The sequence below is a fragment of the Melospiza georgiana genome, chromosome 29 (genome assembly GCF_028018845.1).
Source record: "Melospiza georgiana isolate bMelGeo1 chromosome 29, bMelGeo1.pri, whole genome shotgun sequence".
NCBI classification, from domain to species: domain Eukaryota; kingdom Metazoa; phylum Chordata; class Aves; order Passeriformes; family Passerellidae; genus Melospiza; species Melospiza georgiana.
Window position 1 is genome coordinate 6,461,163 of NC_080458.1, and position 25,482 is coordinate 6,486,644.

Here is a 25,482-nt window from a genome sequence, read left to right on the forward strand (position 1 = left end):
TTTGTTTTTGACATTGCCAAGGTGCTATGGGAAATTGAAATAACAGTTAGAAAAATAAAGCTGATTTAAAAGAGAAAAAAAAACCCACCAAAAAAAAAAAAAAAAAAAAAAAAAAAAAGAAAACAAACCAAAAAAAAAAAGAAAAAAACCCTTAAACCACAATTGCCTGAGTTGTTACTTGTGTCTGTGGAGGGTGAAATGGTTTTAGTGCAGGTGGTGGTGGTGGTGGTGGGGTCCTGAGAATGGGGGAACAGGGGGGAACAGGGGAAGGAGCAGGAGCAGAACCAGGGCTGGGGATGGGCCTGGAGCAGAACCGGGACCGGGAACAGGGCCTGGGGGCTGCACCAGGAGCAGGGACGGGCGACAGGACCAGAACCGGGGATCGGGAATAGAACCGGGACTGGGGATGGGAGTGGAACGGGTCCCGGGACCAGGGACTGGAATCGGCAGCGGGAACAGAACCAAGATTGGTGAAAGGGCCCGGCAGCAGAACCAGGACAGGGAATGGGCCGGTGGCAGAACTGGGACTGGGGATCGGGAGCAGAACCGGGGATGGGGATGGGGAGTGGACCCAAGACTGGGAGCAGGACCGGGATCCGAGCCAGGACTGGGACCGGTCACAGAACCGGGAGCCGAACCGGCACCGGGATCGGTCCAGGGCCGGGAGCCAAGCCGGGACCAGGAGCCGGACCGGGAACTGGATCAGTCCCCGGACCGGGAGCAGAACCGGGAACTGGCTCAGTCCCAGGGTCGGGACCAGAACCGGCACCGGGATCGGTCCCAGGACCGGGAGCAGAACCGGCACCGGGAGCCGAACCGGGATCAGTCCCAGAACCGGGAGCCGAACCGGGATCAGTCCCAGTCCCAGGACCGGGAGCCGAACCGGGATCAGTCCCAGGACCGGGAGCCGAACCGGCGCGGGGCTCGGGGCGGCTGCAGCGCGGGGCGGGGCCGCGCGGGGGCGCAGCGGGGCCCGGGGCGCGCGCGCCGCGCGGTCACGTGCCGGCGGCGCCGGGCTCAGCCATGGCGGAGGCTGCGGCCGCTCCCGCTCCCCCCGCGCCCCGCGGCCGCTGAGCCCCGCCGGACCCGCGCCCGCAGCCCGCCCGCCGCCATGGCCGAGCCCGCGGCCGTGTCCTCGCTGCCCCGCGAGGTCCGCGAGCAGCTGGCCGAGCTGGAGCTGGAGCTCTCGGAAGGTGAGTGAGGAGCGCCCGGAGCCCGGCCGGCCGGCCCGGCCCTGCCCGCGGGGCGCCGCGGAGCCTCCGTGTGAGGGGCCGGGGGTGCCGGGGTGCGAGAAGGGGTCGGGAGTGCCGGGCGTGCGGCGAGAGGCTCCGGGCTCTGTGTGAGAGGACCGGGGAGGAGGGAAGGGCCCGGCCGGGGCTGGGGCTGTGTCTCAAGGGAAGGAGCGCTGGGAGCATCCTCTGTGCGGGGCACCCCGGGGAGAACCGGGGAGAACCCCCGGAGGGGCCTCACCTGCCGGGGATGGTGACCTGACCCCCCTTCCCTCCCTCCCTCGGGAGTGTTTTTTTCCTTGTGGCCTCTTTGCCGCAGCTCCCGAGCCGAGGATGCGGAGTGGGAGTGAGAGACCCCGGGACAGGCAGTTCTGGGGCGGGGGAGCCGCAGGAACTTCGGGCACAATAATGACGGCAAACCCGGTGTTATTCCCACTTTCTGAATAAGTTCTTTTGCCATAATCCCTTCAGAGCATGCGCTTTTTGCTGGGGTGGTTTTTTTTTTGTTGTTGTTGTTGTTTCCTTTTTTGCATGGGTTTGTCTTTGTTCCCCAGCGTTTAAAATGCTGCTCTCGGTACAGCTTTGTTGTGAATCTCCCTTGTGAAGCCGGAGGGCGAGGGATGAAGCTGAGGCGGAGGGGGAAGGTTGCAGAGCAGGTAGCTCAGATTTGCATCATTTAAATTTTCCTCCCCCCCATCAGGGTATGAAGCTTGATGCCAAAATCAGTGGCTTCTCAGGAGGGTTCACTGCATGGCTGGAACAACCAGAGAATCAGAATATCCTGAGTCCCAAGGGACCTTACAATGATCATCCACATCTCTCTTAGCATTAAAAATTAAGAAAAATCAAGTTGCAGGCACGTCTTGCTCTGTTTATCCCAGAGCCTACAGTGCATAAAAGAGACTTATTGACTCTTTGGAGATCAGGAATTCACTGCCGGGGTGAGCTGGGGGCTGGCAGCCCCCGCTGCCCACACTGGCACTCAGGGCTGTGCCAGCAGAAAAGGCCATGGCACTGCTTTCCCAACACAGCTGAACCCCTGATGTTGCCTGCCTGGGGCTTTTGTTAGCTCTTTCCCAGATAAACTTTCTGCAGACATTTAACTAAAGTGATAAAACTTTATCTAGTGTTTGCTTTTGGGGACTCCGTGATAACAAAGAATGAGGAATGGCGGTGTTGCTCAAAACGTAACATTAAATAGGTTTTTAAAAGAATTTGTTAAATGTTTTAAGCGTTTGCTTGGATTTTCTGAGGTTTGTTTCTTGTGGCACTGAAGGCCCGTTATGATTTGACCCTGTGATAGATTGTAATGCAATTTTAAAAATAAATGAACTCTGTTGCTGGACTGGCTGCTGTGACATCCCACTAATCTTTACCGAGCTGCTCCAATAGCTTCAACTTTGGTGCTACAGAGTGAAGTTTTGTAGGTTATGTAAGTAATTCTCTGAATGTTAAATCCACTGCCCCTTTGTGGGTTTAATACTTGGATTTCTTAATATGCATATCAGGGATTTGTTTGTGCAAATCACTTTTTCCTGTCAAAAAAAACCCACGAGTACAGAGAATTCTGGGTGACTGTGTCCCCAAACTCTTGGGAACATATTTCAGGGGATGTTGTCGCTGAGATAACTGAGCTGTGGGAAGGGGGAGTGAGGTAATGTCATTGTGGAGTTCTTGAAAAATACGCCCTAGTTTGAGGCTTAAGCTGAGGGATTTTGAGGCCTGTGTGTGCATTGTTCAGCTGAATATAACCATGAGCTGTTGACAGTAAACAATATTGAATAGAAGCATTTTATTAAAAATGGCAGCAGGGCTCCATGTGCCACTGCTCAGTTGTTGCTCAGATAAGAACACTTGATGCTTTTTTTTTTTGCCACCCCCTTGTTGCAGCTTCGATTGTCACTGACTGTTGACTGTGTGGATATTTCTGTCAGGGTTTTTCTTGCATAGGAACATCTCATTTTTGGGAGAGGAGAGGAGCAGCAGCTGCTGGGAGCAGCCCAGGGTCCCCGAGAGCAGGAGCTGGAGATGGCTCTGTCCTTGATGGATGGTGGGAAAGTGGGGAGTACCTGGCTCAGGTGCTGGGAGCACTAACACTTTGTGTGCTGAGCCTTGCAGTGAATTTTCATCCAGGCATTTGCTACTACTAACCACCACAGAGCAGAGAATTTACAACAAAACAGGGGGAAATGTAGTATTCAAACCTTATCTGGCGTTGTGGTTGTGAAAGGTGCTGTGTCAGCAAGCAGCATGCAAAGTGGAGCAGGATTACTTTAATGTATGCTGGAAATAGAAATCAGAGTTTGCAATGGTGAGCCATGAGTGTTTCTTAAGGAGCAATCTGTGCAGACAGAGCAACAGGACTAATTATACCCCTGGATTATTCCTTTCTGAGCCTTGTGGTCAGTGCAGGGGGAACAGTCATCCCATCCCTGGGTGCAGTGGGAATGTCTGAGCAAAGGAGTGGGACGTGGTTCAGAAAACATTCATTGTTCATTAATCAACAGAAATTGCATCTTACTCCATCTCTTGGGCCTTGGTGATGGATTTGAGACCAACTCGTTCATTTCTCAGTGTGCATAAGAATTCATTGTTTTCTGTCAATGTGAAGAGAATTTAAACCTGAGTCTAAACTTAGGGAGAGCTTCCATTCCCTCACAGAAGGGATCAGTGTTGATACCTCTGAGGAAGAATGTTCAAGTAACAATATATCAGCTGAGAATTGGGTCATGGAGCTGTGGGAGACCTGGAACCTGCTCATTACTCATGTTTTCCTTCTTTTTTCACTTTTGGGATATTTTTCTTTCTGGAGCTTTTCTTCATCTGTCAGTGACACCCACATTATGCATCACTAATGATGGGAAGGGCTGTCTTTGTATTTACATCTGTTTCTGTTTGATGAGTGAAAATGCTGGGAATATTCACTTTGTTTAACTTTAACTTTCCCCCTGTTTTCACACCTCTGTGAGTGTGGCAGCTCAGTGTCACCTTTGGCTTGAGCTGCAGCCCTGAGTGAAGGTGACTTCAGATCCACCACATGATGCTGTTCCTTAGAATGCTCTCAGTGTGTGCTGAAGGGTGCCCAAAACGAGGTAAATGTCTGAATTCATCTCATATTCAGTGAAAAATATTAATATTAAAGCACTTCACCACTGAGTTTGGGTGGTTTTGCACCTTGGGTGAAACATTCCAGCAGCTCCTCTCACATCAACCTTATCCCAGCTGTTAATGGAGCTGAGAAACTCTGGAATATCCAGACTCAAAGGCTCTAATTAGGCACGTTCAGAGGGTTTGTTCCACACAGGGCGCGTTAGTGACTGCCTGAGTGGGGAATGTGCTCTCCTGGAGGTGACAGCAGGGCCCAGCCTGGCTCTGCAGGGGTTAAACACCCACATAAAGAGCTGATTTGGTTCGTGTCACTGTGGTTTCTGCCTTGCCTGGTGTTTCTGACCATAAAGGGGTGAGAAGCCCAGCTGGAGGTACCCAACCATCCAGGGAAGGGCAGGGAATTCCACCTTGTAGTAACCAGGAGCTCCTGTGAGCAGCTCAGCCCTTGGAGGTCATTTCAGCCCCTTGTGGGCTCTGTGGCAGGGTTACTCCCTCCTGCCTCGTGGGCAGGAGGAGCTGCTTTCTGTTTGCTTTGCTGGCTAAACACACGTTTGCTGTCTGCTTTGTGATCCGGGTGGGTGTTTCTGTGAATGGCTCCGTGCACCTGGGTCTGTTCCTTTTAAAACTGATTGTGTCTCACTGGCTGGAGAGCTCTGTCTGCAGGGCAGAGCTTTGTGTGAGGATTTTCAGAGGAAACAGAAGGATGGTGGCGTGCATGGAAAAAAGAGTATCAGCAAAATGGTTTTAACTCAGGACTAAGGCCAGCCAAATGGGATAGAACCTTACTGGAAGAAAACATGTTGACTCAAGCAAGTGGGTAGAGCCTTTATTATGTTTGGCTTGGGAATTTCTTACAGAATCAGAGTATTTCTCTGATCTTTTAAAAATTGTGTGTTTCAGGTTGCAATCTTTGATTGCCAGGCGCCTGTCAAAGTAGGTGAGGGCCTTTTTTATAGATTAAGCAGCTGAAGCACAGAATTTAAATTACAGAGTCAAAGGAAGTAATTGTCTGAGTAGGGACTGGCTGTATGGATTGTGCTGAGTGAGCAGAAATGTTTCACTTCAGTTTCTTCCCCCACTCAGGGAGGAACTGTGGGCAAAGCACAGAAAAGGTTGAAGAAGAGCTTTATAAACATGAGCAAGTTGGATCTGATCAGCCTGTAGCTAACAGGACTTACAGGTGGTTTTTGTGCATTTATGCAGCATCTCACCCACAAGTCTTGCATTAGGCAAAACCAGCGCTGGGAAAGCTTTAATGTTGCTTCCTTAATTTACCTGCAGGACTGGCAGCAGATGGGTCCCGAATCTGCTGAGAAATCTGTGCAGGGCTTTGGTGCAGTCTCTGTGTGCAGGTACAGTGTGAGAGCTTTGAAATGCCCAAAACCTCCTGGAGCTGTCACAGGGAGCTGCCTGTGCTCACCCAGGGATCATCAGCTTGGCTCTACAGAGATCCCAATAAAGATCCCTCATCTGCTTTCACCGTGGATGAAACTGTATTTTCTTTAGCTTCAGAGCCCAGGAAAAAGTGATGTAAGCACAGAGCACATGGATTCCGTGCAGTGTCTGTGGCACAGGAAAAGGAAATCCAGCTCCAGTCGTGACCAAGAGGAGCAAAGTACCAGATCTATCACCAGTGCAGCAAACAGAAGGTCCACAAGATGATCACAGATTTCTGCTCTGCAGATGGTCAAAGCAGAATGATTTGAGTGATTAATGGTTTGGAGAGAGGGAGTTAAACACAAATACTGGATGAAATATTTTGGCTACTGTGAGTGGGAGTTGGGTTTACTGTTGGTGCATGATTGAAGCATGTAAACATGGGGAAGGGCAGGAAGGTTTTTGGAGCATCCAGACTGCAATAATAAAAAATACCCAGGAAGGTTAAAGAATGTGCATATTTTTGCGTTGTCCCTTTTATACTTAGGAAATGAGGAGCGAGTTTGGGGCTCTTTTGAAAGCTGCAGCTCTGACCCTTTGCCTTGGGGAGAGGAGGAAATTAGAGGCTTTAGAGAGAGTCCTGCACCTCCTCCCTGGCTGCTCCTGTGAAGCTTTGCTGCAGTTAGAACCAGTTTCCTCAGCTGGGTGGAGGGGACACCTGCTAGCAGTGGTTCCAGTGTGGATTTTATGAGTGTCAGAGCTCCAGGATGCGTGATGTTTGCCATTCCAGCTGGGTGCCCAGGCTGGCAGTGCTCACCAGACCTGCTGGCCTGGCACAGCTGCACTAAAGCATTTGGAGTTTGGTGTCCTAGATAACTGATCTCCAGTTTGCTATTTTAAATGCTGTAGCATGAAATATTGAGTAGGAAATGTGATGGGTGGCAGAGGAGCTGCACAGAGCTGCTGCTCTTCCCAACGTGCAGCAATCCTTGGAGCTCCGCAGGGAAGGGCACGTGGAGCACCCCCCGTGTTTCTGGCTCACTGGTGATGCTGTGGAAAGGGTGATGGTTCCTTCCTGGTTCCCTCTCTCTGATTAGTGTTTGTCGTGAAGTTTTCTGTCCGCTGGATTTATCGTGTTTATTCAGTGGCAAGTTTCAGGAGCCAAAGAGTGAACTCATGGTGAGCATTCCCCAGGGATGGGCAGAAGTTCCTGTTTGCATTTCTTTCAAATACAATGTGCAGATAATTTCTTAGGATGGTTTTCTTTAAACCATGTGTCTCAGTTATAAAAAGCATTTCCTGAATCTCTCAGTGACTTGCTCAGTTGCTTTTTTGGACGTGGATTCATAGAGAGAGGAATTGAAGCATTTCTCTCTGTTGAGGCTGATTCAATCCATTTTTTTTTTGAGAGCTTGTGAAATCAGGGACAAGTCATCAGACCAGGATGTCTCGTTCTATTAATTAGAATGGAAGACTCTTCCATTTGCACCATGTGTGAGGAAACAGTGATTTATAGCTAACGGATGCTCTGCAGGCAGCAGCATTCCATCTGCTGCACGAATTTTCCCATTGCATTTCATGAAAAGCCTTGGGAGAAGCCTCACACCTGTATTTCTCATCTTGAATCATGTACTGGGTTGTTACTCTTGCCTGATATTTGGAGTAAAATGCCTGTTTCCATCAGTTTGTGTTCTTTTCAAACTTCAAAGCCCAGAGTTTGTGAAACACCTCTTGGAGTAAACATAGTCAGGACGTATGTTTAAGTTACACTGAGTTTATACCAAAGATAGTAATGTAATAGTAACATAACTTTCCTTGCTGTGAGCAATCACCTTGTTTTATTTAGTGTAACTTAAGCTGATAAAAAAAAAAAGGAAATAGAAAAACGCTTAAAAGTTTTAGCACTTCTCTGCCAACATAAACTCTTTCTAATTCTTGTTGACTTGAGAATTGCTGATGCAAACTAGGTCTTCCTGAATTCCAGAGGGATGGGAGCCCGCAGAGCCTACAGGGCATCCATTAATACATTTTATGGACCCAGGATTCCAGTTCCTGCCTGAGTGATCGGTGACAGAATTGTTCCCCAGCAGTCAGGCAACCTGCTTTCACCAGCTCCATGTCCCTAGGGAGCAAAAACAACCAGGAGAATTGTATCCCTGCCTGATAAAATTAGGTCTTCTGTAATCTCCCTCGGAACAGCCGGATGGCTGGCTGCCTTGAAAAACATATGTTTTAATGCAGGAATAATGCATTCCATTTAGGATGGCTGGAGCCGTGGGAGCTGGGTGACTGAGGGCATGGAGAGCTCCCATTTTGCCTCTGGGATCAGGACTAATGTCAGACATCAGGTCTAGAGTGCAGCAGTGCAAAAGAATTGTTTGGGATGTTTTTCCTGTCTTTTGCTCTTAGGAGGGATGTTGTTCCTGTGGCTTAGTCCTAAAGGAGTTGGACAAGTGAGGCTTTTATTGGAGATAAACTGCAAAGATGAGTCAGTGTTTGTATTCCTGGATTTCAGCTCGCTGCATTAAGAAATTTACTTGGGAATAGCAACACTGGTGTTCCTCTAAGACAGGTTTATAATTCATTTCTCTGAGAGCAGCACAGGTAACTTTGGGAGGAAATCCTGTTTTATCACCTGACACACACTCAATGCTGTGTGTGTAGGACAAGCCAGGGGAGATTTTGGAAGTGTGAGGTTTGCAATGTACGAGCAAGGTAAGTTCTGATGGGACACTTGGTTGGCCATAAATTGGAAGGATGTGATCCAAGAGGGAATGATACAGCAGAAAAGGTGGAGGGCTGGAGGATTTAGTTTCAGGCCCTGTCCCTGTGTGTGATTCCAGAAAGGGCTGTCAGGTGAGGACGTGCTTGAAGGAGGTTCGTGTTTCCTTTAATGCATCAGCTCCTCATTTTGGGTGCTAATTAACCAACGAGGAGCCATTTCAGTTTGAAGCACCTTTTCTGGAAATGCTGTGGTTTGCTCCCAGAGAGCAGCAGCAGCAGCAGGGTACATCAGGGTGGCCTGATACACCTGCCTGCTTTCCCTGCTGCTTGCACCTCTAGCATCAACTTTCCCTGTCATTTTAAGTGTGCACTTCTCTGTGATCCCAGAGAGGAGCTGACCAGCCAAAAGGAGCCCCCAGGAGGGGAAGGAGGCTTTGAAGTTTTGTGCTCCCTTTCTAGCAAGAGCTAAGAGCAGAGTTAACAGCTGTCCAAGGTCACTCTGGGCCACTCCTGCTCTGACATTCCTGCTCACAATGTGCATTGTCACCGGGGTGAGGACAAGGAGAGTTCCTCCCAGGAGCTGGGAAGTGACATGGCAAATTCCAGGCTGTGATTATTCAGCCTGTGATGGAGAGTGGGGTCAGGGAGTCAGGTGATCAGAGCTGGAGATAAAAGTCCCTGATCCTCTGCGGTGCTGGTGGAGAATAAACAGATCTGCAGTTATTAAACTGTGCAGCCTTTTTTCCCCCCCTTAATTGAATACAAGTGGAAAATGCCTATTAAAGGTGCTCCATTTCTGGCATTCAGGAGATTGCTGTGTGTCCCATGGGTGCTGCAGCAAGGTCCTGATGGCATCTGCAGGGCTGCTCGTGGTGTGTGATGAGGAAATGAGAGAAGTTTGCTTCAGACGTGCTCCATCTCCAGGCTGCAGAGAAGCTCCTCTGTTCTGCTGTGTGTCCTCAGGAGCTGTACCCCAGGTTTCATAACAAAGCCCTTGGCACAGCGTTGGCTCAGGCTGCTCTCACCTCTTGGCACCTCACTCTTCCCATCTCAGGGAGCTCAGGTGCTGCAGCTCCGCTGAAAGCTGTGAACTTTGGCAAGCTGGAGAGGGCACGGGATGAAACCTTTAGGAATCTGAGCTGTATTTCCTAAGAAAACACCAAACTTTTCACTGCGTTTCACGAGCAGTGAAAGTACCAAATTATAAATAATTTTGAGACAGTTTTTGAGGGCTTTTGTGTCAATCCTGGCAAAACACTGAACATGAGACTGAAGCCTCTTGTGTTACAAAAAGGAGATCTCTGAATAGTCAAGTGCTCAAGTGTAAATGTTTTTTGAGACTGAGACCTGTGTTTATTCTTAGGGCAGAAACTTTAAGTGATCCCTTGTGGATTAAAAAAAGAACAATTCTCATTGTAATTGGAATGAAAACCTCCATTCTTACGCAATTTGGGGCTGGAAGTTGCTGCAGTGAAAAGGGGAAGTATTGTTATTTTGAGTTCCCAGGCAGGAAAGGGGGGAGATGCACAGGGTGAGGTGAGCAGCTCGGACACAGAGCAGGGGACATCAGAACTTGGTGGCTGAGATGTTGTCACTCACACTGTGACATGTCCAGTCTGATTAGCAGGGAGTGGATATCTCACCTGCATGTTCAGGAAGCTTTTTCATGATGGTGATGGTCAGGTTTATATCATGTTTGAACATGATATAAACCCACTGTATTTGTGAGATTTCTCCTCTCTGTTTTAAATTTTCCAAGTCCTCCTTGAAGATGTCCTGATTTTAAAAAATCGTGTGGTGCAGAAAGAAGTCAATTAGTGAGTCCCAAATAGGGAGAATTGTGGATGAAGGCGAAGCAAATGAGTCAGATATAAATAATCCTATTATGTCTTGGCTGCAGCCACACCTAGAAACCTTGAGCAAACATTTCTGTGTAGTTATTCCTGTGTTTGATACACTTTACTTGTTAAGTCCTGTTTTAAAATTGCAGCATGTAAAAATTGTGTAGGGCCAGTTGCCATTAATGTTAAAGAATTTTGTGAACATTGTTTTAGGCATTTTGACCAGAAGCACAGAGACCTGAGTTAATTAGCTCTCATATTTCCCCAAAATCAGAAAAATCTGTAACCTTGGAGCTGGTGTTGCCTTGCAAGGCTTTCAAGGCAGTTCTTTTTGCAGTAGGCCTTCAAAAAAATCTCTGGCAAGAGCAAACAGGAAGCTGTAATTACCCTTTGCCTTTTGTGTATCAAATCCCTGTTCATTGGACAGAGCTTTGGTAAAACACTTTTAGAAGTAGCTGCTTGTAGCATGGAAGCTGCAAGGAAAAGCATTTGGATCCTGCTAAGTCATACCTGATGTTCCTGTGATTCCTGTCCTGTCTTAGGGGGTAATTACTCACCTCATGGTGTGGGTCTCCTCTCTTTCGTGGTGGATAAGCTGATTTTTAATAAATCTGAACAAAGCTGTTTTTCCAGGTGTGACTTTAGGGAAAAAAGCACATTTGGACCTTTCTCCTCCCTGATTCCAATTCCTCTGTTGTAGCTCCTGTACAGGGAGGTCTGAAATCTCCCTGTTACGTGTGGCTGCTGCTGATTCCAGTGGGTTAGTACCAGAGGTCAGGGTTTGGATTTTGGTTCCTGTCCAAAAATGTTCCATTTGCTTTGCACTGTTCTCCTGTACTGCCTGCTCTCCTTTGGGCTTTCTCCTGAGAAATGGGATCCAGGGATTTGTCCTGCACACCACAATCCTTCCCTGCAGGATTCCTGTTCACTTCCCTGTGATGATTCCTGGGGTTGAACCCCATGGGAAATGACAGATGGAAATCAAGGTTCACGTACTGGAAGCTCTCAGGGATGTATTTATGGAGGCTCACACTCATCAACGTTGAGTCTGCAGCAAAGGTGACGTTTCCTCTTTTTCACCTTCCAGATGTTTAATTTGATTCAGCAAAGCGCAAGGGAGGGAGACACAAAATAAGGGGATGATGGTCATAAAAATGTTCTCCAGGATGCCAGAACTTGGCCTCTTCTCCTAGAAAAGTAATTACTTGTTTATGTACGACAGAAGACCTTCCTGGGAATGTTTAAAATGACAGACCAAGTGAAATGGTGTGAGCACAGAGCACTGCAGGCTTCTCTTCCAGCAGATGATTTGGGCAAAAGGATAAAAGGAGAGAGTTGACTGGAGAACTGGAGAAGGAGAAAATGGTCTTCTCTGAGAGTTGAGTTTGGCTTCAGGTTGTGGAGGATCTCACCCTAGCTGGGTTTGGATGCAGGTGCAAAGAAATTTACAGTATTGCAAGTGGAGTGCTTGATACCATGAGAGCAGTCTGTAAAATAGTCCAAGAAAGGGAGAAGGAAGGGAAGTAGTGAAGTAGAGAGACCTGGGAAATGTCAGAGCTGGTTTTTCTCTAATTCTGCTGTCAGGAAGAGCTATTTCAGAACAGTTTTCTGTGGGTGAAGTGTGACAAGAAGTCCCCAAGAGGTACTGTCACTCTGGGGTAAGCTGCAGTCCTTGGATTCTTTCCACCACTCAAAGAGAACGTTTGAAGCTGTTTCATGGATCCTTAGTTGAAAGGTGCATTTCTGCTCCTTCAGCACATTCTGCCCCGAGCAGCTGCAGCCAGATCTGTGTCTTAACTCACTAAACCAGTTAATGGTGGAGCTCTGAGCACATTGTCTGCTGTCTGCTGTGACATTGTTGGGCATGCCAGCAAGGAGGACTGTGCTGGCTGTTCCAGGGAGTTCCCTCGCCCAGGGGAAAAGCTGACTTGGGTTTCCTGTGCTGTCCTTTGCCTCTGATTGTGCAGGGTGTGAATTCAAAGCCACCCCTCCTTATCTGTGCATGGAAGCACATCTGAGGAGGAAGAAGGCAGCGAGGCCGGGCAATGTGCCAACTGCTCCAAGCCTTTGTTAGAGACTGAAGGAAACCTGAGTCCGTTCAGGCACTGCTGCATCCCCAGGCCCTTCCTTGGCCCCTCTGGGAGGGAGGTGAGGGCTTGAAGTGATCACACACTTCTGCACGTCAGTGTCCATTAGCTCTCAGGGCCCTGGTGGTGTTTGAATTCGAACATCTTGTGTTGAATTCTCAGGATTTTCCTCCTGTCAGGAGAGCTCTGACCCCGTCCATTGAAACCAGACCATGGAGAAGGATCTTGTGCATGGAACTGGTTCCCTCTGGGACACCTGGGCCCACCTGTGACCTCCCTGTGCTCCCAGGGCAGGGCTGGTCAGGCTGCCTTGGCTCTGGGGTAGCTGCCTCTGGGATGTCCTGGTTTCTCCATGTGATAAATTCCTCATTCTCAGCTTGCTGCATGCAGAAATAAAAAGGAGAGACAAGCTCAAGTATCAAAATAAACATCAATTTTAAACAAGTGCAACCAAGCAAATTAAAAATGGGCAAGATTTCATGTTGGGATCTTTACTGTTCCTTTTCCTCTGCATGAAAAGAAGATTTTGGAGTGATTTATGGCTGTCATGCCAGGCTTCTCAGCACTGTCTGTCAGTTGAGCGGTTGATTTTGACAAGCTGCACTTCTGGGCCAGGTTTCTTTTGTTTTTTTTTGGTTTTTTTCTCCTTTTAGAGCTTTTAACATGAAATATTCAATCCTGCCCTGTGCACAGCACAACTGATTCAGGTATCACACTTCAGAGAGCTGTGACCACAGTGTTGGGTCGTGAGCACATCCTGCATTTGTGGCTTCTGTGTGGTTGTGTATGTTTGTGGAATTGGGGGCCACCTGCCTGTGACCTGGCAGTCCTAGCAGGAATTTTGTTGTGTCTTCTCCAGCAGAATTAGGGCAGGAGGAAACAGCTCTGCAGAGTTTGCTGGGTCCATCTGAGGCACTGCAGCCTGCAGGTGTTGTTATGGATGCTCAGACTATCTGTCACTGCAGGTCAGTGCTGTGTTCAGTAGGAAGATCTCAGCTGGGATTCTCCAAGGAATTAATTTTGTTTCTGCGTTTTTTCTGCAGTTCTGTGTTGTGCTTGTAGAATCCCAGTGCTAAAAAAGAAATGATCCTGTGCAAGCAATGTTGGAGAGAAGTGCTTGTTTTATTTCCCAAACATCATCATTTCTCTTGAGAGGCTGTTACGTGTGGCATGAATTTTACTTCTGTGAAACACAGGGAGTCAGCAGAGAAGTCTTGGACAAATTGGAGGGCAAGGATCCAACCCGGAGCTATGTCCACAGTCCTTCTCTTTCAGAGGTTTTTGCTTAATTGCAGATTTTCTATTTGGTTGTTAATCCTTTAGTTTCTCTTTCTTGGCAGAATATCCCATCTTAAATTATTACTGTCAACACGTCCTTAGCCCTTCCTGCCCCTCCACCCCCTGATTGTGAGTGCTGTCTGTGGTGCTTTGCTTTGCTGTAAAAGGCTGTGGTGTTTGCAGCTGAAAGCAAAGCCTGCTGTGAATTTCATATTTTATCCAAAAGACACAAGCAGCTCCCCATTAATATTATTACATTGACACCCTGGTTTTATAAACAGAGGAATGTTCTGTGGCATGGTTGTTATCCTGTGATTATGGCTCCATTAGGCACAGGAACAGATGGTTCCTGTCCAAGTACTTTTTATGTTGTCATTTCTAGCAGGAATAAAAGGGAATGTTGAATTTTCATCTCTTCAGTGGCGAGGCTGAAAAGGTCACATAGGCTGTGCTGGAGGAACTTGTATTAAAGTGAGGTTGAGAGACCAAGTAGGAGATGAACTGGAATCATGGAATGGTTTTGGAAGGGGCCTTAAAGCTCATCTCATTCCAGCCTGCTGCCGTGGACACCTTCCACTCTCCAAGGCCTGTCCAGACCGGCCTTGGACACTTCCAGGGGTGGGGAATGGTGTGGAATAGACTGGAGCAAGACAGAGCACGTGGATGCTGGAACGGGCTGTAGGTCAGTGGAGCAAGGCTGCAATTAGGGTGATCCTCAGATGGGCAAACCACCAGGTTGTGTAGGATCTCCATGTTCTGTAGGATCTCCAGGTTTGGAACAGATGGGTTCTCAGATGGGCAAACCACCAGGTTGTGTAGGATCTCCAGGTTTGGAAGAGGTGGGGCCCTCAGATGGACAAACCACCAGGTTGTGTAGGATCTCCATGTTCTGTAGGATCTCCAGGTTTGGAGGAGGTGAAGCTCCTGCAGTGATGGAGAGGGAAGGGCCTGGAAGGTCCCTGCCTTCCTCAGCAGCCTGGACAGAGGTGGAATTAGGCCACAGATGTCCAGGAACTCTGCCAGGGTCCCATGAGGAGCTGAAGCAGCAGCTTTGCCCTGGGCACCTGTGTCCATCCGTGCCTCCATCCTCCCTTTTCATCAGGGTGATGTGGAACTGAGCCCCTCAGGGTCCCCACAAATGACTGACAAGTCTGATTCCATACCCTCTGCAATTCGTACCTTGCTTTTTCAGGTCATGCATTTGTTTTGTCGCTTTTTTTGTAGGTTTGGGGTTTTTCTTGGGTATTTTAGAGTTGTGTGTTAAATTCTGCTCTGTCCATGCCTAGAGAGAATTTAGCTGGCAGGATTTTTTCCTGTTGTGAGAACCAGAGAGTTCAAAGCTGGGATTCTCTTTTCAATGAGTAAGTTGGAGGATTTACCTGTCTTTTTGCATCGTAATAAACCCAAGCTAATTCTGTGGAATTAAGTGCTAATGAGAAATAAGGCAATAAAGTTTAGTTTGTTATTGAAAGTAATTCTGCTTCCACCTTGGAGAGACAATGGCTATTGCTGAGAGAAACTGCACAGTCACCTTTGCTTGGAATTCAATGCAGAATGGAAAATTAAAATATGGTCTCACTCTCATTAAAATTAAGTAATTGATTTCATCATTCAATTCCAAGATTTTTTAGGAGCTTTTGACAAATCTTTTCAGGTTGTTATTAAAACCTGAATATCCCAACCAGGGATCCTTAAATTGGAGGAAATGGGGGAAGTTCTCTGTTAGGTAACAGAGAGGTAAGGGAGCATCTCAGGAAAATCCCCAAGTGAAAAATTCAACCCTGAACTCCCAAATGCTGGGTCCTTCTCCTTCATGGAGATTCCAGCTCAGGAAATCTTTCATCTCTTGCTCTGGGCTACAGAGCTGGAGTGGCGGAGACTCTGGCTTTCGTGCTGGCTTCATCATTTTCAGAGTATGAATTTTTAATTTAGGCTTCTTAAGGCTTTTAGCAGATTTATCAGGCTGCTTCCTGTGGTGGTGTATGTGAGGACAACTGGAGAAAACATTTGGATTCGCTTACAGTATGGAAATAGGGTTTATTTGTTTTGATTTATTACTGAAATACTTTTAAGAAGCTCATCTTGTTCTGTGAGTAACTTCCCCATAATCTTAAGCAGAAAACAGAACCAGCAGTTCTTACTTTCCCAGTGCCAAGCAGTGTTTTGGTGACAGTGTCCAGCTTTTACTTGGTTAGGGCTGAAATCTGTTTATACTGCTATGTGGTTAGAAGTTTATACAAATATTTCATCATTTTGGACCCGTTTTTACAATAAGCTTGATCTTGGAGGGATTGCACCTTGTTAGTGCAAATACACCATGGAATTTTTGCCTGTTTAAGACATAAAATTCTTTTCCAAATTCATGATATTCTGGTCAAATGAACAGAGCAGGACATGAGGACAGGTCTGGTTGCCTTTCAGCACGTGAGAGCCCCTTTTGTTTGCGTTCTTTTAATTTTTGTCAAGTTGCTGACTGTGTGTTCTTAAATAATCCTGCTGATTTCTCCATACTTCCTTCCCTCTACGAGCGAGACATTTGAGAAATCAGTTTATTTAAATTGGAAGAGGAGATATTGCCCCCTGAGAGAGGCAGAGGGAGGAAAATTCTGTCAGAAGTAGCTGTGGATTTGGAGATGGCTGGTGAATAAGATCTTTTTTACTTTTAGGCCTGTTTATATTGGTTCAGGGTCCACTGGTGGCAGTGTGGAAGGGATATATGTCCTCCTAGTTTTGTGAAAATATGGTTTGATGTGATAGAGAGAGAGAGAGAGAGAGAGAGAGAGATGGATGGATGGATGGATGGATGGATGGATAGATAGATAGATAGATAGATAGATAGATAGATAGATAGATAGATAGATAGATAGATAGATAGATAGCAAGAAAATTCCATGTGAGAGGATGTTTGTGATTGGAACAACAGAAATATTGGGGTGATATCACAATATCCTGTGTAAAAAGGGCAGTAAATTGACTGTGCCTTCTCTTTATGGTAAAAAGGTATTTTTTTCTATTTAAAAAGGCCATTTTGCAGCAAAAACTGGATGTCATTCATTTTAAAGAACTATTAATGTGCTTTATTAATTAGGCTGTGCTGGGAGAAAAGTCTCTTCTCCCCTGCAGTGACTTTGGGGAGGGTTTGGGTTCTCTTTTCTCTGACTTTGGCTCGTTATTTTGATCTTCCACGCAGCTTAAAGGCTTTCACATGAGCAGGGTCTGGCCACATCCTGCTCTGCAGCAGGAACAAAGCTCTGCTGGAGCAGACATTGACTCTGCCCAAGGAGCCCTGAACAGAAGTCACCCCTCTCGTGATCCCTCTTGCACAGAGCGTTGCAGCTGACAGGATAATGGGGTTTTTTAGGCCTGCTGGTGACGTGCCAACAGGGTTTCCTCAGCAGTGCCACTCTTTAAGGAGCTGTGGATGCTGATGTAAACACAACTGAAGGCTTCACACAGCCCGGGCCGAGCGCAGGGCCTGGAATCTGCTGCTCATGCCATGCTGTGCAGGACATTTTTCTTCTGCTCTGTCTGTTTAAATCTGCTTTCCCAGGCTCGTAGCCAGCCTGAATGGGTTGTTGTGCTGTTGAGTGCAGGAAAGCTGGCCTGGTGGCTGCGTGGAGGAGCTGTCCTGCTCCACGGGCAGCCCCCCATTCCCAGGGTGCAGAATCCTGTTTGGGATGGGGGTGTGCAGAGCGGGTTTAATAAAACACCAAAAACAAGGGGGTTTAGTTCCCACTAGTCAGGCTTGAAGGGAATGAGGAGGAAAGCTCTGTGTGCTCCTGGAGCTGCTGCTGCCTCTGTCAGGAAGGCAGAGTTGGGAATTTGGTGGGAGTCTCCGCCAGTCAAATTACAGGTGTCGCACACTAATTGGAGGCTGGTAAAAGTTTAATAATTATATTGCTTTGCCTTTAAGTAGTGGGATCCTGCTCTGGTGACTAATCCTGTTTAATAGTGGCTGTCCTCGAGTGAGCACTTGGGAGTGCAGTGACTCGGGGCTCCGTTCCAGATTTCAGTGCTTTGGGAGAAAAAAAAATGTATTTTACTCTCTTGAGCAGCCACGACTTTGCTGCTTTTTCTATGGAATGGGAATAACATCCTTATGAATTCACCCTTGGTACTGGCTCCTAGGGAAAACCAGGGTGTGGGATATGTGTCTCACCTCTTGATTTTTGAAAGATTCATTCTTGTGATTATTCACTGTGCTAGGTTGGTTCTGTTTTTCAGTTGGGTTTTGTTTGAGGAGGGATCTTCTAAGTGGAAGTGCCTCCATCAAGTTCTCTTTCTTTGTTTCATCATGCATAATCATCGACCTCATTGCTGTGACTTGGAATAGCACTATCCCATCTGGAAATACATAATTACTGTGCAGGGTGAGGTGCCAACTGGGTTAGGTTCTGTGCTGTGTTTAAGGGCAGGTTGGAGTTGCTGAATACTTGGTATGAGCAGCTGTGTTTGATCACCAGATAGGGCAGTAATTGCTCTTAATTTCTTTCTTCTCCCCTTCTTGCATCTTATTCAAGAATCTAGGATTTATTTAGGAAAAGTGAATTTTAAATTCCAGCTGGAGTGAAGCAGGCTGTGTGTCCAAACTGCTTTTTGGTATGGTTGGACAAGGTGTTGCTGTGGAGTCAGGATGGGAGGAGAGTCACCAGCAAGGAATCCCTGTGGCACTTGGCTTATGTTAAAAATTGAAGCCAAAAGAATTATTAAATATTGACCCCTGAATGCCAAGAAAAGGTGGCTGACAGGAGTCACACACAGGATTAAAACCCACAGTGACTTCTATTTTAATCTCTTTGGGTGCCACCATGGTTTTGTCTTTGTTTTAATTCCTGGGCTAAAACCAGGCTTGATTTGGAAAATCATTTGTCCGCACTTGTCTATCCTTTGTAAAAGTGCAGACTGCCAGAACAGGCAGAGTTTGTGTGTAATCTCTTGTTGGGCTGGACAGGCAACTCCTGGCAGAGTGTTATCAGCATTCAAACAATTCAGTGTGTACCTGGAGGGTGACAGTGCTCTCCCTGCCCGAATCAAGTGCTGAATCACAGGGCTGTCACAGTTTAGTCATTTCCTGGGGAACTTTGCTTTTCAGTCTGGTGGGAGAGAGCAAGGTCCGCGCTTGCATTGAGGATTGAATACTTGGGAATTTCTGTGAGCAGGAGGTTAGTCAGCAAAAAGAATTATTCAGGGCAGAATCCCTTCAGCTGGGTTATTCAATGCTCTGGGAGTTGTCTTGCTTTACTCAGCTCAGCCGGTTCTTGGGGACGTGTGTGACACTGGCTGTGTCCCCTCCTGCAGATGGTTCTGGTGCTGGAACCCTGCAGTGCTCCTGCCTCTCCACTCACATGGTTCTCACTGACTGCTTATTAAAAATAGATGAAAACATTTATCTGAACAGATTTTGTAAAATCCTGCTTGTGACAAAGCCTTGGGTTTTTTGCCTTCAGAAGGGAAAATGCATTTTCCCCTGATGACAAGTTGTAGCTATTTCAAGGATTTTTAGTTTTTATCCCTAGGATGGGGTTACATGCAAGATTTTTTATTTGTACATGGGATTCAACTGTTTATGTGCATGTGCTGCGCATAAATTTTATGGGCAGCATAACATTTATATGGCTGCACTTCACAATAGAATATCCCATATAAAGTTGACTTTGGTGATTTAATTTTGTAGGTGTTGGTTGGAGGCAGTTGAGCAGAGCTTGTGTTTCCTGTTATCAGGGCTAACACAATTAACTGATGGAGCTGAAGGTTTTAAGAGTTTATCTTCAAGAGTCTTTGGAGCCTTTTTAAAAACATTTTGCCTTTTGGAAAGGTAGATGTTAGCTGTGCATTGGCAGCATGATTTGGGTGGCTGATCACAGAGTCACAGAATCACTGAGGCTGGAAAAGCCCTCTGAGGTCATCAGATGCAGCCTGTGACTGACCCCCACCCAGAGCACTCAGTGCCACTCCAGTCATTTTTTGGATACTTCCAGGGATGGGGACTCCACACCTCCCTGAGCAGCCCCTTTCAGTGTTTCACTGCCCTTTCCATGGAGAAATTCCTCCTTGTGCACAAGGGCGTTGTGCATCCCCTTGTCCCAGCTGAGGATCTGAAAGGCAAAGTCTTTCTGGCTCTTTAGTTCTTCTGTAGAGGTGAAGAAGAGGTTTTCTGACCAATGTACCTGAGGAAATCCTTTAAATAAACTTTTCTAGAGATACCAGGACATGGTGATGCTGTGTGAACCGCTCACAGTCACAGTGAGCACATTCTCATATGTGCTGGGAGAGAAGAATCAGCCAGAGCCCAGTTACACCCGTGAGAGGCTCTTTTATTCCCAGTCCTAGCTCCCAAAGCCCCTGAGAACTCATTTTGCTCACCCTGGGTAGTGCTACATTCATCAGAAATGCCCGTGATGAGTTCCCAGATGTGTCTTTGTGTGGGAGAGGTTGAGCTGGTGACGCCTCCTTGTCACTGCTGTCCCCAGCCCAGGTGTACAGAGGGGACTGAGCCCTGTCCTTAGCTCACCCACTTGGTGATGCATCACATATGGCCTGGAAGATTACAGCTGGAAATACACAGCCCAGACGGGTGAGCCGAGGACACTGGGGCTGCTGCAGCTCCCAACGCTGCTGGAAGATAAAGACATTCTTCAGTATAGTTTCAGGAGTTGGATTTACTGCCTAAAGTTAAAACAACAACAACAAAAAAACCCCTTAAGGTTTGTGGCACCAAGAGTGACCTGGGGAGAAGAGCACCTTGTGACCTGGAATGACCCAGGCCTTGAACACAGAAACCTCATCTCGAATGGAATTCTTTTGAAATAATAAATGTTGAGATTAAAATAGTTTTAATTTGGTAAAACAACCCTCCTAAGCCTTTAGAAAAGGCTTTTGGAAGTGTAGAACAGAGCCCCCACAGTGCTGCAGCCAAGTCGGCTTGTTCTGTGTGTGTAAATTAATCTGGAGCTGATCTGTCTGTGAAACTTTTAACACCGAAGCTGGAGCAGTTTAATGCTTGTGCCCAACAAACACAGCTTTGTGAGCCCTGCTGGGTTTGCAGTGCCCTATTCATGCTCCTGGTGGGAGCACAATGGTGCTGTTAAAGGGAAACCACGGAGCCCAAACCTCTGCTGGTTGTTTGGTGACAAGAACAGTGAGTAAGGTGTTGTTTCTCTCCAGAAATCAGTTTTACTGGAAGACTGTTAGTTCATAGACCTTGCTAAGAAGGAAACCTGATATACAGCTTCACCCAAAGGATGGAGGAGGGAATCTTTGAAGCTGCATCATCATTTGGCCTCAAACAGAACGAGGCAGTTGTCTAAACTTGTTTCAAATGTAGTTTTTGTGCTGCAGTTGTAGCTAAGAGTGGTAGGAGGAGTTTAAGGCCATTGCACAGTCTATTTGAGCACACAGCCTTAGAAAAAAAAGGTTCAAATGTTGTTTTTAGGCTTGCTGAAGCCTGAAATTGAGGATGTCTTTGTATTAACCCTTGGTAAAACCATCGGGGATAGTGTGGGATGGCTAGAAGTTGCCAGTTCTCCAGGAAAATCACAGGAACCCAGACTGGCTTGAGTTGGAAGGGAACTTAAAGCCCATCCAGTGTCACTCCCTGCTATGGGCAGGGACCCCTTTCCACCATTCCAGGTGGCTCCAAGCCCCCTCCAGCCTGGCTTTGGACGCTTGCAGGGATGGAGCTGCCACAGCTCCTCTGGGCAAGCTGTGCCAGGCCCTCCCCACCCTCACAGGGAGGAATTTCTTCTTTAAGAAAGGTGGGAACAGCTCTCAGCACATAAGTGAGTGATGACAGCATTCCTTACTAAGTGCTGGCCTGATGTTGTGCCCATTTTTTGCCCAGGCCACGAGTGCACTTAGTCCTCACTTTGGATTTCAGTCACACTTGAAAGGCCTTATCTGGAGGTGACTGCAGCAAAAGAACATTCTGGACTTTCAGCAGCGCTTCTGGTCTTCATTGCCTCGATGTTGGTACTCCAGGCTCAAACCCTGCAGACCCAGACTCTGTTTTTAGCTCTTTCAGAGCATGTTTGAGGTGATAAAACCACAGGGAGATGTTACCTGTCCTGGGCCTGGACATCAGCAGAGGAGTAGGCAGGAAAGGCCAAGTCCCCAGGTCATTTATAGAGGTGAGACCTGAAATCCAGATGAATCAGTGATAATGGAATAATTTAATTATTTTTTTTACAATCTTGTTGTCATGTTTGCTTTCAGTAGAATAGCTCTCTGTGTTTTGGGGCTAATAGAAGAACCAGAAGCACCACCAGGATTCCCTGGTAGCACAAACTGCTGGAAACATCAACAGATTATTTTTTTAAAGCATACAAACATTTTTTAAATGCACACAAACTGCTTTCCAATTGGAATCTTTTCCTTGCTGCAGCCCAGTGTTTGGAGGCTTTGTTGGGGAGATGCTGTGCCCTACGTGATCATTTTCCTTAATTTCTCCACTGTAGTAATTATGGTTTTGTTAGACAGTAAATGATTCAGTGTTCTCATTGCATGGGGGAAGGGGAGCAGGGATGTTGAAAGAGGAGCATTGTCTGAGCTAGCAGGATTAGCGGGTGTTACCACCTTGCACTGATGGAGCACCACTGGTTAGAACAGATCATCAGCGCTAATTGCTGAAAAGCAGCCTGGCGTCAGCGGCCGGGTGGGGAGCGAGGCTCCCGGGGCTTCTCTGGGGCAGGGTTTGAATGCAGGTGCGACATCCAGGCTGTCCAGGTGTGACATCCAGGCTGCCCAGGTGCGACATCCAGGGTGGGACATCCAGGCTGCTCAGGTGTGACATCCACGGTGTGACATCCAGGCTGCCCAGGTGTGACATCCAGGCTGCCCAGGTGTGATATCCAGGGTGCGACATCCAGGCTGCCCAGGTGCGACATCCAGGGTGGGACATCCAGGCTGCTCAGGTGTGACATCCACGGTGTGACATCCAGGCTGCCCAGGTGTGACATCCAGGCTGCCCGGGTGTCCTTCCCTGGGCGCTGCATTGCACGCTCATCCTTTCCCTTGCACGCTCATCCTTTCCCTTGCAAGCTCATCCTTTCCCTTGCACTCCCAACCATCACAACATTCCAGATAGATTTGTTCAATGAGGATCAATTCTATATTTTCTCCCAAGAAATTAGGAGAACAGTTAGGAGAACCAGATGATGATTGTGGTGGTGGTGGTGGGGTTTTTTACACCTGCACTGGTTACCTGGGGAATTTGAAGATGTCGCTGCACCGGAGCTGTGGCTGCAGCAGGGGTGGCAGGAAGGAAGAGGAGCCTCTTCCTCCAGCACAGCAGCAGCTCAGCTCCCTCTCATCTCTCCTCTAAAACCCCTAAAGCTGCTTCCCTTTGAGCAGAACCCCGTTTCCTGGGCAGGGCCTCAGCCTGGGGAGGCTGAGCCTCAGCTCGCTGCGGATATGGATAAATGCAGAGTGAACGGAACAGAAATGGGTGGTGGCTGGGAGGGAGCCAGGAGAGTCTCAACACTGTTGGCGTTTTAATTTCTTCCTTGGGAATGAACAAACACCATTTTATAGCCAAATTATCAGCTATCATTTGCGTTGCTGGTGTTTCTCTGTGGTGCCCTGTCTTGCATCTGCCTGGAGAGGAGTTGTGGTTCTCAGGGTGGGTTTTGAGCTCTCTGGGAGAATTCAGCACCCCAGATGTCACAGAGTGTTTTATTTATGGAAGGGGGTTAATGATTGACCAGGTTTATGTCAGAGGAGTGAATGGTTCCAGAGTTTGCAGCCCTTTTGTCCTGGTGCTCTTCCTGTGGCTGTAATTTATGATATTCCATAAGGAAGTCCATGTTTGTGTCCAGATCTCACCATTTCCATTTCCTGTAGATCAGCAGAAAAGGAATAGGCTGAAAGAAAACTCCCTTAGTGATTCTTTTGTGTCTTTGTCAGTGGATTGGTACCAAATTTGGACTCTGCATGACCAGAAAAGAGGTTTTATTCAATAATTTCATTCCACCTGTGCTGTGTGTCACAGGCACACTCGTTCCCAAGGCTGGCTGTGCCAATTTGGTTGTGACAGTTGTGGTTGCAGTATTCAAATCATCACATCCATGAGGTGACCACACCTGCACCCATTCCTGCACATGAGGTTTTACCCAGGAGGACAATCCCTGTGTCTTGCTGGAGCTTTATTTCAGGTAATTGTGGTTTGGGTCATACCTGCATGGATGGTGCTCCAGAAAAACTCAGATTTTTCTCCTTCCCCAAACCTTTCAGTCCCTGCTGCCCAGTTCCACTTCAGTAGGGCTGGTCTCAAAATTGAGACTTTACATTTTCAAATCCTGTGCAGGTGTTTGAGACTGTCAATTTGTCAAAATAATGTTTGATCTATTTTTTTATGTTATAACAACATAAAAATTCAGATGGAATTGGAAATTCAGCACTAGGAAGACAGAGAAGGAGTGCCAGGGAGTCCCAGAAATCTATCAGCTTTATTATATTTATTGCTTGAATATTTCTTCTTGGAACTTCCCTGCTTTTGCCAAATAGCATTAGGCTTTATTTTTTTATTGGCTTATGCTCAGAGAATCCTTTTTACAACAATAATATCAATCATGTGCCCCACGTGGCAGTTGAGGTTGCAGGTGGTGTTGCGGCCTGAGTTAGCTTCTTGTTTCTCAGGAGGATCTCACTTTGGCTTCAGATTTCCAAATCAAGCCTGGGAAACCATACTGCTTCCATTCCAGTGTGGATGGGTTTGTTTTATTGGTGGGATATTAGTGTGGAACAAGTAATTAGAGAGAATTCTCTGCTTCCCAGCATGTGAAACAGAATGGGTGCTGGTACTACCTTAAGTTCTGGTATTTGTTCATAATGAACTTACATTATTTGTATGTGTTGTATTCCTTATTAATTCCACCAATTTTCTGTGGCAAATGTTTCATTATATGTAATGTGTAACCACCAATGTGAAGAGTACAATTAAATCCTGTGGAGAAATTAATCACAGAAAAACAAGCTCTGAACCAACCTGTGGGTTGGCTTGTAAGGAGAAATCCCTCCCCTTTGTGTGTACCTGTGCTGTCCTGCAGTGTCCATGCCCGGGATGCCTCCCAAATAAATGGACATTGCCAGAGCCCAAAGCGTCACCTTGTCCTGGGGGCCACCAGGGCCAGTGTCACTGGCCAGCTGAGGATGGGGGTGGTCACACTCTGCTCTGGGCTGGGGTGGCCTCACGCCAGTGTTTCAAAACCATCTGAATGTGTTGGAGAGGGTCCAAAGCAGGGTCAGGAGGGTCTGAGGAGGGCTCTGGGTCTGTTCAGCTGGACAAGAGACTGAGGGGAGACTCCGTGGGGGCTGCAGCTCCATCCCGAGGGGCAGCTCCCATCTCTGCTCCCTGTGACCAGGGACAGGACACCAGGGAACCACTGCAGCTCTGCCAGGGCAGGGAAATCAGGAGAGGATTCTTGTGCCAGAGGGTGCTGGGCACTGCCCAGGCTGCCCAGGGAATGGGCACAGCCCTGAGGCTGCCAGAGCTGCTCCAGGGACGCCCAGGGTGGGATTGTTGGGGTGTCTGTGCAGGGCCAGGAGCTGCCCTGGATGATCCTTGGGGTCCCTTCCAGCTCAGGACACTCCACAATTCTCTGAAAACTGCCTCTGGAAGTGGAGGCCAAGCTGGTGGGTGTTGAGGCCCCTGCAGTCTCTCAGCACACAGTCCTTGGGCACACAGGAGCTCAGCTGGACGTGTCCCTGTCCCTGCACGTCCCTGAGTGTCACCTGAGCTCTGCTCTGCAGCCAGGCACTGAATTACTGCTTTGCTTGGCGTTTCAGTGCATCGTGGACATTCTCCCTTTCAGCTGCTGGATTTGTTTGGGCTTGTTGGGCCCT

At 47.5% G+C, this 25,482-nt stretch overlaps 1 protein-coding gene across 3 annotated transcripts in view; it reads left to right on the top strand.

The window, feature by feature from the left end:
• Positions 1-1,095: 1,095 nt before the first annotated feature.
• DIP2B (disco interacting protein 2 homolog B) overlaps positions 1,096-25,482 on the top strand; it is a 61,197-nt gene continuing 36,810 nt past the window's right edge. For all 3 annotated transcript variants that reach the window (XM_058042078.1, XM_058042079.1, XM_058042080.1), the window contains exon 1: positions 1,096-1,193. In XM_058042078.1, the coding sequence (XP_057898061.1) occupies positions 1,112-1,193 (82 nt within the window). In that variant the 5' untranslated portion in view covers positions 1,096-1,111. The remainder of the gene's footprint in view (positions 1,194-25,482) is intronic.